The sequence below is a fragment of the Aspergillus oryzae genome, chromosome 1 (genome assembly GCF_000184455.2).
Source record: "Aspergillus oryzae RIB40 DNA, chromosome 1".
Taxonomy (NCBI): Eukaryota; Fungi; Ascomycota; class Eurotiomycetes; order Eurotiales; family Aspergillaceae; genus Aspergillus; species Aspergillus oryzae.
The window spans coordinates 5,822,366-5,836,306 of NC_036435.1; the positions used below are offsets into that span (position 1 = coordinate 5,822,366).

At 45.6% G+C, this 13,941-nt stretch overlaps 3 protein-coding genes across 3 annotated transcripts; 2 read left to right on the forward strand and 1 right to left on the reverse strand.

Annotated features, from left to right (window-relative positions):
* Window positions 1-1,707: 1,707 nt before the first annotated feature.
* AO090005000231 (uncharacterized protein) lies at window positions 1,708-2,281 on the forward strand (the record flags this gene model as incomplete). Its single annotated transcript, XM_001817271.1, has 4 exons — window positions 1,708-1,713; window positions 1,767-1,838; window positions 1,904-2,045; window positions 2,100-2,281. The coding sequence occupies 4 exons, from the start codon at window positions 1,708-1,710 to the stop codon at window positions 2,279-2,281; spliced, it is 402 nt and encodes a 133-aa protein (XP_001817323.1).
* Window positions 2,282-4,048: 1,767 nt separating this feature from the next.
* Window positions 4,049-4,571, forward strand: AO090005000230 (uncharacterized protein; the record flags this gene model as incomplete). The annotated part of the gene is made up of 2 exons (XM_023234208.1): window positions 4,049-4,450; window positions 4,518-4,571. The coding sequence occupies 2 exons, from the start codon at window positions 4,049-4,051 to the stop codon at window positions 4,569-4,571; spliced, it is 456 nt and encodes a 151-aa protein (XP_023088863.1).
* A 3,529-nt stretch (window positions 4,572-8,100) lies between these two features.
* On the reverse strand, window positions 8,101-10,001 carry AO090005000228 (allantoate permease family MFS transporter; the record flags this gene model as incomplete). The annotated part of the gene is made up of 8 exons (XM_001817269.3): window positions 8,101-8,324; window positions 8,387-8,500; window positions 8,550-8,840; window positions 8,886-9,150; window positions 9,202-9,341; window positions 9,409-9,475; window positions 9,533-9,648; window positions 9,710-10,001. 8 exons carry the CDS (start codon window positions 9,999-10,001, stop codon window positions 8,101-8,103), a joined length of 1,509 nt encoding a protein of 502 aa, XP_001817321.1.
* Window positions 10,002-13,941: the final 3,940 nt, after the last annotated feature.

Genomic DNA, 13,941 nt, shown 5'->3' on the forward strand with positions numbered 1-13,941 from the left:
CAGAGAATGCCTAGCACGGACATCGAGTAGGCGGAGGGCTGGCTGGAATAGGCGGTGTTGGTCTTCATCGCTGGCATACTGACCCACATATGAGGCGCGTTCTAACAAAATCCACCTATATCAACTCGAGTATGTCCATTCCGTCTTCTATGGTATACAGTGGCGCTAATAACTTACCAGCGTAAAAGTACTGCCACAAGAATAATGCAGATCACGTACCCACAACCCAGATCACTTTTCAATAGTACCTCGTAAATAATGCAGATCACGTACCCACAATCTAGACCACTTCTCAATAGTACCTCGTAAATAGTCGATCGAGCGCCGAAGCCCAATTTATCCAAGGCTGAGGCGATGTGCCGATGATCTGTCAACATGCAAACTCAAGCTGTCTGGCGATGTTTCAGTGACACCTCACCACATTTTACATCAGCTCCAGAAGGAGCGCCGTATTCAGGATATCATTACCTACCACTGCTTTTAACCCACTTATAATCGCCATGGTTGTGACCGTCGTGATCCATCCGCGACGATCGATCAGATTTCATAAGGAATGTGCACGAAAAAACAGTACCCTCTTAAAATATTAATGAAGCTCCGATGTAAAGTCAGTATATATTTCGATTAAGCGATTTAGTCTACTCTAGTCTATTTACACCGGATAGAATATCATCTGAATCTCTGGTTCCTGCGCCGGAGTAGTAATTGATAAAAAAGAGGGGGGGGGAGATACAGCAGAAGAGGAGCTTCCAATAGTGCGAACTGTGGGTCAAATATATACCGAGTAGTGCGAAAAGATCGTGCTGATCCCTGTAGGGCTCTTCGTATATCGTTTCCTTCTAAAATATTAATCCGCTCCTTCACTTATGAGGACACAGCGATCGTCGCCAACGCAAAGAATAAACTACACCATAACCAACCACCGGTATTGCTGTAGATCCGTGAGACACGGCTGTAACCTTTGAACACGCTAACAATAACGGTAACAAAAGCCCGCCTGCAAGAGCGGCAAATAGTATAGACCCTCGTTTTCGCTTAATTAAAGTTTTCAAATCTTCTGAATCGGGTCTCCTAGCATGTACTATGGCATCCACTAGATCCATCAGTTAGCTTGCCCCACAGTTCAGCTTCTCGCACGGTCATTACCTCCTGGATAAATTGTTGAGCTGAGTTGATTGCCAGCTTCTAAAGAATTCGAGAACCGCACTACTCTAACAGTAGTACTAGAATATAGATAGATTACTAATAAACAGATATATTTGTAGAGTTGGCGAGTTTAATACCTTATAAAAGAAGATTACTTTATACAAGCGTTCATCGAAACCTTAGACTCGGGTGCCAATTTACTTAACCCAGCTTAGCCCACCAGGTAACGAAACGTTAATTTTATATAAAATAAAATAAAGATTACTCAATAAGATAAACAGCAGCAGGAGGATGTATTTTGAGTTTCAGATTCAACCAGCTATGTAGATATATGTGCCACTGTGGAGTAAAATCCACAATCTAGTTATAGTTATGGCTATCATAATTACAAATCTGAGTACTTACCCCCTATCTTAATATATACGTGCCTGCTCACCGCCGAAAGCTGTGTTATATAAATCTAACGTCTTCCTCTCTACCATTTCCTCTCTACCGTTTCCTCTCCATCATTTCCTCTCTATCCTTTCTTTTATACTCATTACATCACGCTATCAAGAAACCATGAAGGTAAAAAATCAATGCTTCGCAACAGTGGGAATTACTGCTAATAGAGTGTGTAGTTCATCTCTGTTATCGCTCTCCTAGCCCCCACCGTCCTGGCCGCGGGCTGGATCGAACTCATCCAGGAAAAGGTGTGGTTTGCCAACTACTAATTACAATTTTGAACCTCTATTAGCTAACTAAATATCGCTAATAGTGCCCTGATATACCAAATCGGTGCCTTGATATTGCTAAGGAGGCCCATGACCCGGTGTTTGATATCGTTGCAGCTACAAAAGCTACACAGACCCTGCCGGGTTGTAACCCGGCCTATCTGGAATGTATCAAAAATATGGATGGTATGTGTTCCAGATCCAATTACTCGTACAAGCAACTAGCTAACCACAGTCCAGATACTTATGAGCCAGGCGCTACTCAAGGAAATCCCGTTACATGCGTCCTACAAATTGCGCCTGATCATTTCAAGTACTTCCTCGACAATGACAGCGCTGAGATACCGATTCCGTCTAACCAAAACTGTCCATTGCGAGAGCTGCACCGCGTAGCGCACGTTGAACTGGGTTCCTTGGCATAAGAATAATAGCTATTGGAAAGATTATCAGGAACCTCAAAGCTATATAGTTGGCAATAAAGCTGGATAATAGTGTTGATCGGCATGTTTAGCAGTCTGGAGCTGAAAGCAGTAAAGCAGGTGTATTATTTTGTCCGGCATTAGTTTGGCTTGCTCGCCGAGCCTTACAAGTTTTCTTAAGAAACAATAACTCGCGTCTTGAAGCCTTCATGTATCTTAGCCTTTATCTATTACGGTCTGCCGCCTTGAATGGTGGCGCCATGGTCGGTTTTATCAAGACGCTCTTATCCGTTCTGGCACACTCGTGATGGCACATATCCCGTGCTGGCACATCTAGGCTGGCACATCTGGTGTTGGCATGTCTGGGCTGACACCCCTCGTGCTGGCATCTGCATTCTAGCACATTCGTCTGAACCTGGTTATTGAGGACGTGAGAAGACAAGCCAGTTGGAGCTATGAGAAGGCTTATGTTACACACTTACGTGGCAGCCTTGAGAGCTGGAAGGAGCATCATGGAGACGCAGAAGCTCGCCTGAAGGACATTGACATGGCTAGTAGTGTTAATCAGCATCTGGGCTATTGGAAGGGCTATGCTGAATTTCTTTACAAAATACTTATACCAGCCGCCAGCCCAAAGAACCTCGCGGCATGCACACAATACCAAATATGTTTGCAGATAATGGCCGATGCTAATCTTTGGCCACGCCTATCCCCGACACTTTTTTTGGAGCAGCTTAGATATAACCGGTTTCGCTACATGCCAGATTCTTGGAAGGATAGCATCATCGGATATGGTCTTGCCCTGGCTGGACTGCAATGCGCAAAAAGATTATTAAACTGCGTTGATAATAAAAGAAAATCCGACTAGAGAGCTTGAGAACCCAGGCCATAGGAACTGGAATCTATATGATTTCCCTGAGTCTCTGCTTCTGGAGGTTGAAAGTGGTCTTATGATCCGTGGCAATCAAGATATCGCCCAGAAGATGAGAAGTGGAGAGACCGGCAAAAACACAGTTTTGCAAATGAACATGGAGAGGGAAAATCATTCGTCATCATCCCCATGGTAGTGTCTTCTCTGGCAGATAGCTCTCGCTTAGTCCGCGTTATTGTTGCTAAAGCCCAGGCAAAGCAAATGTTTCAAAAGCTGGTTTCGAAGTTGGGTGGGATGATAGGAAGACGAATCTACCATTTACCATTCTCACGTGCTCTAAAGTTGGGTAGCATGCAGGCTAAGGAAATAATGCTCATATGCCATGAGTGTATGACGAATGGTGGCGTCCTTCTCGTACAGCCTGAGCAGACTTTGTCCCTCAAACTCATGGCGTTGGAGCGCATGATTGCCAGAGATTTCGACGTTGCACATTCGCTTTTGAAAACGCTTGAGTTCTTCCGCGAGCACTCCGCGTGATGTTGTCGATGATGGCGATGAAAAACCTACTGCCAAGTTTGAGCTTGTTTATACCATTGGTGACCAGCAGCCAGTGCAGCTGAGTCCAAAGCGATGGCTGATAGCTCACGAAGTTCTTGACTTGATCAGGAGATACACCGAAGATGTGAAGACAGAGTTCCCACAACTAGTAGAGGTTGGAGCCTCACAGGAAGGAAGCTTTCGACACATACGCATCTTTGGAGCAAATGCACAGCGTGGGCTGATCGATTACGTTGCCGCACACATCTGTGAGACAGGAGTAAGTGGCTTTCCTATTGCCAGGCAGCCAAAGACAGTCAGGGAAGCGGTGCGCATTTACATTACCAAATTAAAAGCAACCGATGACCATATCCAAGAAACTGAAAAAGGATCTGGGGGGTTTCTGGGGACCTGGTACACGCGACGTCTTGTTTCTGTTACGGGGTCTTTTCGCGGGGGGTATACTGGTCTTTGCCTTCGGACTCAAGAGATGGCGTGTTAATTATGGCCTCACTTCAACTAGAGAGCCGTCTACGAAGCTTGCTGTTCCATATCGCGCTAAGGACAGCCCTACTGCACGTTCTGAATATAGCCACCCGGATGCAGTCATTGTACTAACCTGCCTGAGTTGGTACTATGGAGGTCTAAGCAACGAGGACCTCTTCAGTGCTTTCAGTCACCTCCTTAAGACTGACCAGGTTGACATGGAATATCAGCTGTGGGTAAAGGATGCTTATCAATTGCCAACAAAATTTCAACAGCTGGTTAGCATTAATTTGGATCTTCAGCCCACTTATACGAGGCACATAATATTTACGATCACCGTTGAAGGCGGGGCAGGAGCGTATTAGATTTTGTATTGCAATTAACGTGCATCACCGATAGAGTGGGTTTCGGGATATGGCAGCACTTCGGGAGTTTCTTGTCCAAAGCGTGGTTATGTGTCTCAATTTGTATACTTTGCATGGCGAAATGGTTTGTTGGTTTTGTGCATAGAGAGCGCATATCACATTATGAGGGTTTGTGTTTCATATGTCGTTTTTCTGTTTCATGTTGTATTGTGTAAGCATTTGAAGGGCCATAGAGAGGAAAGGAACAATAAGTAGCCATCCATCACCACGTAACGTGACTCCCGCAAGACACCTGAGGATAGCAACAACTTCACAAATCCAAGACAAAAAGAATAAATCAATCACTCAAATAAAAAAGCAAAAATAAAAGATCAAAAACCTAGACAACCTCCAATAATCCCCAGCCGATACCGTGAGATCATTATGTGTCTAGGGAAAATCCTTGAGGATTTTATTACAACGACCGAACCCGCCTCAACTACAAGGTCCTTTTCTTGACTACTGGAAAAGGAGCTCAACCACGAGGAGGGCTCGAACGGAGACCCTGTCCGGTTACAGCTGTCACATGGCTGCGCTACGCCAGTGATGACCACTGCGCTATCCGGGTCTCTATTGTCATAGTCGACAATAGAGAAATATAAGGGAAGACGGGTTACCCGATTAGGAAGGCGCGGGTGCCTAGCTGGGAAGGCGTCCAACTTTGGGGTATAATTCTGGAAGCATCTGGACAGCAGACTCTTGAGCTCATGAGACGAAAATAAGTTGGAAATATATTATCGAGATGTTGAATTCTATCAAGAGCACCGTTGCAATTCTATACCAAATACTGGATTGTCACATTAAAACTATAGATGTCCTTTCTCCTGTAACATTAGAACCTTCTACAAAAGACTCACGAGATCACTAGGCTTGCTATCCCATGATCATTTCTGGCATTGTTGTGAAATGTATCCAAGCCATTGATTCTTATAATGTCTACCATAAGTTCTCAATTTCAACCCCACCAGGGCTGTCAACAAGATTGAGGCTCCGCTGCCCCCCTTTGCCAAGCCTGGGTGGAGTCTGCCGTTGGACCTGGTCATACTTTTTCAATTGTCAGAAATTAGACTTTTCTTATATATTTAGAAAGTCGGCTAGATCAGGCAATAAAGGGATAATTCCAATACCTTTGACCTCCTACTGTACAAGGCCTACTCAAATAATTAAAAATTACTGAATCGGGACAGCTGCGTTGGCTCGATGTGGCGTGCTGCGAGTGACGACCGCTTGGCGCGGGGAGATAATACTAAGCGGGTAGGGCGAGTTGAAGCCATTAGGTCTGCCGAACCGAGAAGGGATGTCGGCAAGATGCTGAATTTTATATCCTATGCTAAATAAAATAATTTAGAGTAGCTGCGAGCTGCGAATAGCACCCTACCGCAGGCTACTTGTTAAAGGTTGGAAAAAAAGATATTTAATCACCAAGAAAGAAAAAATAGAAACAAAATAATTTTTAAAAGAAAGAAAAAGAAAAGAAAAGAAAAGCAAAGAACAAAAAAAGAGATATTGAGAATAGGAGAGATCTTTACCAGTGAGACCTCGGGAAAAAAACAACTGTCAGTAAATACTAAAGGATCAGTAAGTGCCATCGTCCGCACTAAGCTTCGAAATATCTCGGAGATTTGGCGATGTGACGATAAACATGAGCCCCATGATCTCAGGGGCTGTGCTCATGGTTATTCGATTATAGTTACCACCTGTTGACGATTATATCTCCTATTGGCCTTCAATCACTTTAATTACATCATATCCCTACCGAGCATCTGTGGCCGGGGAGATCTCCTACTTTCATGGCTGGCTGACACAACGTGAGGCCACATCCGGGAGTTGTCGAGTTGACAACGAATTGGGCGTGAATTTCGATCTGACTCCCATTGAACGGCAACAAGCCATATCGTTTTATCACCATCTGGACAAGCGAAACAGTTAGCCCATCATTTTCAACCCAATGAACCAGTCATGATTTCACATATATCCATGTCCAACGGCTCGTCTAGAAACGTTTGCCATTGTTCTACAACATTCCCTTTTCTGAGCAGGGCAGCGCTCCTCAGAATTCTTCAAGGACACATAACCCACCCAAGATCGGCTGCCGTATACTTGTTTCATTCTATTAAAAGCTATGTGAAAATAATCTGCTGTTTCTACCCCACCTGTGTAACAGTACATACATACATACATACGTCTCGTCTCCACGCCGCGATTATATGATATACGGCATGATATCTGTCGAGGCAATCATCGCGATTGTAGCCCTACTAGTGTCGTGCCCGCCTTCCATTCTCATGATCTGGAAATATTTCCGTCGTCCACGAAAAAATCACAATCCCAGTTAGTGACCTCACCCAAGCCCGAGCTGCCCCACACCCCGGATCCCTTTTTTGGAACTATGTTGTTAACCCCGCGATTGTCTCCAGTAGACCTTGAATATGGAGTCATCGAATATGAAGCCCACCCGACCCTTCCCCCATTTCCTCATTATCAGCACAATGCCTCAATAGAACAGCTTCTCGTCCTGCAATTCCACCAAAGAATGGAGAAAATAACAATAACGCCCAATCAAGTCGACGCCTTGACTCTCATTCGTTCTCAAATCTTGAGCGCCTGCACATAATCCCATTATTCGACCTCACGTTACATATGCCACACACACACACTTCTGACGATCGTTGTACATTTCACCGGGCCACAGCACAAAAACATGTTGAATTATGCATTGGGATGGATACATTGGGTTTGGGGATAGGGCATTAGGCATTTCTGGGGTTTATTGTTTAAAACACATGTATATACTTTATGTTGTATTCTTTGCATGGCAGATAGGTTGGTTTGGGCTGGCTTGGGTTTTGTTCTAGCGAGTGCATATCGCCATTTCGGGCTCATGTTTCAAAAGTGAATTTTTTTTTGTTGTTTCATGTTGTCTTGTGGCATCCACGACAAAATACTGGCATGCAACAGCGAATGATAATCGGGGAAAGAAAATAGGCCACCCATGACCACGTCAACGTGGCTGCCGTGGGGTAAGGTAGCCGGAGATTGAGCCTTAAAACCGAAGAACGTGATTTCTCTTAATGAGGCTGTAATTTTACATACAAATGTTTATTTCACCTGTGTGCAGATCACGTGGTTTATAGGGAAGGGCTTCAGGTGCCGGCTGCTCTGTTTTCTTACTTCCTACGGTATCATCCTCTTCAACGATATATTATTTATCATTGGCCAACATAGTAGAGCTTCTTCTTTTTTCCCTCTTCTTCTCCCTTTTCTTTTTCCTTTTTCTTTTTCGCTTGGTCGACATCCTCTCGGTTGACCCATATCTACTTCTCTTGTCCTATTCTTACTGGAACTCCTTCTTGGTCAGCAAGGAGAATTATCCGGAATGTCAAGGCCTGTATCTCTATACGTATAATTGTCAAGATTAACGGTACTAATTATAAAAGTTCAACATCAGGACTGTCCGGACCATCACAAAATATCCATCACTGCACTCTAACAGAAGAAAGAATCGCATCACATCTGCCATTCTTCTATAACATATATCGAAATATCGGCGACCGATCCCCCATCTTCTCCATCTCCGCCTCATCATATCCTGACAGATCTATCCGATCTCGTTTCCGGTTGATCATTTGGTACGACAGGCGAAGTATCACCGCCGCGATCATGCCAGCGACACAGAAGCCCAGTTCCAAGGCATGCCCGAGGATATACTTCGGTGCGTCTTGAGAGCGGTAGAAGTTCGATGCCATGGCTGATTTTGTTAGCATCATGTTTATCTCAAATTGGAATCGTATTTTCAGATAAATGCCTTACCACCAGCCATATTACCCAGCCCGATCTGAATGGCCATCCCGGAAGCACGCTTGTAGTCGCCGGCGAGATTGGCACTGAGCCAGGTGATGTTTCCGGGAAAGGCGGGATATATACCTGTTCCTGTCAGACTGTTGTTTCCCAATGACAAAGACAATATACATACCGACAACCGAAACAAATACCCCGAAGTAAACCACACCCGGGACGCCTCTGCCCGTTGAGGCAAGTACGATGATGAACCCGGCGGCAATGAGGCCCATGAAGAAGAGAATAAACGGCGACCGTTGCTTTTGGCGATCTGATAACCACGCCGCGATAACAGCAACGACCGCCGCCGTGATGTAGATTGGGACAGTGAGCAATTGGGCTGTTGACGAGGTATATCCGAGATCCTTGATGATCGAGGGGAGGAAAAGCGAGATACCATAGAGAGGACAGGTGATTCCCCAGTACACTACTTTATCAGCATTGGTAGTGCAATTCGTGGATGGAGACATACCGATAATGGACACATAAATCTGCCAGTCGAGGAGGGCATCAATAACATATTTCATGCGAAATTCGGTGGCTTCGGCAGTTCCCCCTGTGTTTTGTGTACGCAGCATGTGGATCACGAATTTTCGTTCTTCTTCTGTAAGGAACCCCGCGGTTTCAGGGGAGTCGTGGATGGCGAAAGGAGCAATGAAAGCTACTACTATCGTGAGCAGGCCTTCGAGGATGAAAATCCAACGCCAGCCGGCGTAGCCTCCAACCCCATCCATTTTCTATTCAATACGTTATTGAGGCTCTTCCATTGAGATTGCAACGGTACCTACTGCAATTCCGTATGCTAAGAGTCCCGAGAATGCACCGGCAATACTGGCAGCACTAAAGAATAACGCCTGTCGGAACTGAGCCCGGTGTCGAGGGTACCACAGGGTAATGTAGTATGCAACTCCGGGATAAAGACCAGCCTCTAGTAAATTGACACGGTTAGTCCAAGCGGAAACATGGTTCGTTGGGTCTCATGGCTCTATGCTCACCAGCAACACCCAGGAAGATTCGCGTCGATAATAATCCTGCATAGTTATGGACAACCCCCATCAACGTCTAATTCAGAACCTGTCAGTCACCTTATTGCAAATACTATGAGCATCGGCGATATACCATGACAATACCCCACGCGACCATGAGTAACGGTAACCACCTTGACGGTCTCATCTTCTTTAGCAACAGGTTACTCGGCAGCTCGAACGCAGCATACGTGAAAAAGAACACCGTCACTGCAAGGACTGATAGTGAGTTCATAACGTCTTATTTGATGCGTTGAGGGGAAGCACTTACAGCACCAATTGTACTGCGGCCCCGTAAGATTTAAATCCTCCAACAATCCTTCGATTTTCGCATTGCCAACATTTCCCCGATCCAGAAAAGCGAGCAGATACAGGACAGCCAGCATTGGAATGATACGAAGATCCATCTTGCGGAGGATTCGATTCTCCATCTCAACATCATAAGTTGGCAGTGCCTCCTCGTGCGGCCGTTTTTCGTCCACGGCTTCCAGAGAGCTTTCGGCTACATTTTCCAAGGCTGAACTCGACGGTTTCTCTGGGTCAAACGCAGATGGGTTGCTCATTTTGAAAGGGATGTGAGGAAACCTGTAGAAAAGCAGAAACCTAAATCAGCCGAGCAGTTTTCGGGGACACGAAGGGTATCGACCTGCTTATAAACACAGAAAGTCCATGCTTTGAGCTACCCCGAGTCCCCAAACCTTCCCTCGAAACGTGGGGTCACCCCTCTGGGCCAAGCCTTGCGTAGTATCGTCCAACTTTGGCGCTTGTTCCCGACTCAGCGAGGTTGTGCGAGTTGTCCCTTGCTGCGCGAGGTATGTCATGTTGTGCCAAGTAGCACGTCAGTGGAAGGCACACGGAAAGGCATGTTGAATACCATGACTTCCTCCAGATTATAACTAGTTAAATTAACTGCAGGCCAGACAAGCGTGGGTTGTTGATGAACAGCAATACTCCAACTACCCCGGATTCCAAAGTGGGCTTTGGGCCAGATCCAAGCAAGATCGCCGGGATGAAGTGGCATTGACCAATCCCGTCATACCAAAGAGTGCGGGGTTCCTTCACTAGTGTCGCCCTGGTTGGAGCCTGAATTTCGGCATTTGTTGCGGACATGGCACCCTCACGTGTCTTCTACCTCTGCAAGGCGGAAAACGACGGATATTATATCTCTCGGGGCATGTTTTGACTTCGTTGAAGAGAATGTGCTTGGAACTCGGCGCGATCACCGATAGTCTGGTCCGCGCCGGAGATTTTCTTGGCACATGCTTACTTATTGCTCAAGGTGTTTTTTTTGACACGAGAAGATTCTTTTTTTACCTTTTTTTTTTTTCCTTTTTTTTTAATTATTTCTACTCAAGATTTCTTTTTGTTTTTGTTCAGCATCTCTATGGAAAACTTACCATTGACTTTATTCTTTTATTCCATTGCGTGTCAGTTATATTCGTGGAAATTCCCGATATATATATTTATTTGTGGCTCCAAGGCAGAAATCAATAGTATACCGAGTACATAATACGAACAAAAGTCAAACCCAGCACATCTCCTGTCCATCACAGGGTATACTAACCAACGGGGGGATATGGTACAGTTATAACAAGTTACATAGTTTGTAACAAACCTATGCTGTAGGCACAAAAGAACATCGATAATCCCAGGAACAAAGTGACTAAGAATTATGGGCAAGTCATAACGACGCAAAGCATCTAACGGCTAGTATTCTGAGCAAAATATCTCCGGATTGATGTTCAGTGAAAACCTTTCATCGCTAACTCTCTCTATTAATAGATATCAGTTGTAGTTCTATATCTAGGTTCTCAACGCTATATGCTTAACGGCATGCTGAAATCGGCTAGCTTATATGGCAGATACTGTTAGTGACTTGATGTAATGTCGAGACTGGTTTTCCTTCCCTTTTTGAGTATGATTTCTTTCCTTTATAATGAAAATTTTTCGGTCCCAGCCTCGTTGGATACGTGGGCGGGGAGGAGATGGCTCATAACAAGAACCAAAAAATTAAAAAATTGAAAGTAGAATGAAAATAAATAGAGATGAAGGAAAAGAGGGAGAAGAAGAAACGGGGTGGCAAAGGAAAAGAGAGAATGCGGAATTTACGTCTAAATAATATGCAGTGAAATACTATGGCAAAGGAGTAGCCTGTGCTGTGATGCACCTTCTAGCGGGTCCACTGAGCGCTGACCAGTGCAGTGTAGGGAGGGTTTCTTCTCTGTCGGTGTTGCATAACGATTCACAGCTCGTGAAATAGCCAACGCATACAAGCTGGATGGCTTAATGGAAAGTCCTTTTCACCAGGGAGTGTTTTGCAAAAAGGTTCACTTCCCTTTGTCTGAAAACAAACCTACGATACGTGTCCGACGAGTACGAAGAGCCACTAATGAACATACACTGAGGATAGACCACATCAGTACGATTCTTCAGATATGGTGCCTAGCTCCCTCAGAGAGTACGCTTGGACCGTGCTGGTAGAACCACCTGACAGACGAGATTATAGTTGCCCATCTTTAGCCGCTGACTGAATACCTCGCGGCAGGAATATCGGTGTGATCGGACACGATACATCGCCATTGAGGACCTCATACGCATGACAGTTGGCAAGTCTCGGTTCTGAATTCTTTCTTCGGGGCCTGAGAGTTGCTCAGGATGTGTCGACAAAGCCACCAAGGCTGGAATTAGGGTTAGAGGGAGGATGACTGGCACATGACGGCGGTTAGTATCGAATATCACAGATCGGGAGTCCCGCCGCACGACGATGCCCGATCACGTTCGAACCGCTGTAAAGTGTTTCATACGAGAAATCCAATATATCACGAATGGTCAGAATGGTGGGGGAAGAGAATTTTGTCTGTAGTTCAGTAAGAGGGCTATTAGTATTCGTATTCTATTTAGGAAGGCTCATGCGACTCAACCGTCCAACAAGGCGTTCAAGGGGTAACACGACGCTCAGCCGCTTTTAGTAGGCTCTTAGTTTTGGATCACCCTTGTTCTAGCGTCCTGGCAACCGTCTTGGTGGCGCATAGAGGTGGCGGATCGACGATTTCTTTTCACATCATCATGCTATTAGACATTTAGCGAAATAGGCGCATCAATGGGAGCTGTAGTGGCGTCCGCAAAAGCTAGCAATTGATTGAAATGGCGCTAAGGACAGTGGCAATATGGTAATTGGTGTTGGTTGCCTCGCAAGTAATGAGATCTTGAAACCGACAAACTCAATAGTGAAATCTTTTGAGTTGCGTTATGACGTTTGCTTTGGGAGTACACAGGGCACGGAACCTACGCAGCATAAGGACTTCGGCCCATCTAAGGTGTGACTTACATCTGTTGCCCTGTAAGTATATGGCTCACTCAGGCAACACGGTTCTTTTCGCTCTGGATGCATGATGTGGCACAGAATCGAGGCTCTGCAAGGCAGAAAGAGTAGGAAGTCGGTCATCGAGCATCAGCAGATGGTGTGTCGCACGCCGCAGCCAAGGCATACCAAGGCTTTTGTGGCGAGACTGTGGAAGAACACGGGCAGAGTAACGGGAGGGCAAAAGGTCACATCCACCCTGTCGAGTTTGTATGCAACGATCACCCCGGTGTTCACAGCCTGACGAATAGAGTGGCCAGGTTAGCGATCCTACAGAAGACACTACTGCGCGTCTTGTGGCAAATCAAAATCTAAACCTACCAGTCGCCAGGCGCAGCGACGCCGGAGCGGACAGGCTAGAAGGAATCCAGATGCAGATCCGAGGGGTGGAAGCGAGGATGACGGCGGACAAATGAAGTGGAGGCAATTGGTGCACCTGTTATAGTGATATACACGATAGGTGGAACTGATGGTCAGTGGTATTACTCAAAGGATTCTGGAGGAACTGGTTCATGAAACAAAGGGCACGTGTAGTAGTTGAGGGTCGAGCAGCAGGAGCAGTACCAGGCACGTGGGGGGAGTGAATTGTATGACCCTGGTACATGCCACCCTAGTTTCTCTTCTAATAATGATGATACAAAAAAAAAAAAAAAAAAAAAAAAAAAAAAAGAGAAGACAAAGAGTATTTATCACTAATACTCATTACAACTATGATGTTAAGTAAACACTACCTAGTGATCTTGAGATTAATACTATTATACTTCGTAGTCCATACTGATCTCAAGGTGAAGGCACGTGCCATTGCAGTATCGGATAATTGAGGTGAAATTACCACATCCGCCGTTCATCTTAATGCGGCCATGGAAGATTCCCTGATCCGTGACAGTTTCCAGAACCGGGTTGATATCAAATGAATAAGGGACTGCCGAGCCTGCAGCCAATGGTCATTGAAGGCTTAACTAAATCACGCATGGGAGGGAGTCTTGGCAACCACGACGCATGGACCAAGCGGGGAGTCGACCCTGAGCTCGTGGGAGCTGCGGGCCCGCTGATTGGGTCAGCTCAGCTCCGATGCCAAGGCTGATCCCGGAGGAAGATATTGAGACGTATCGCCATATAAGATAGCCATTGACCTCTGCCAA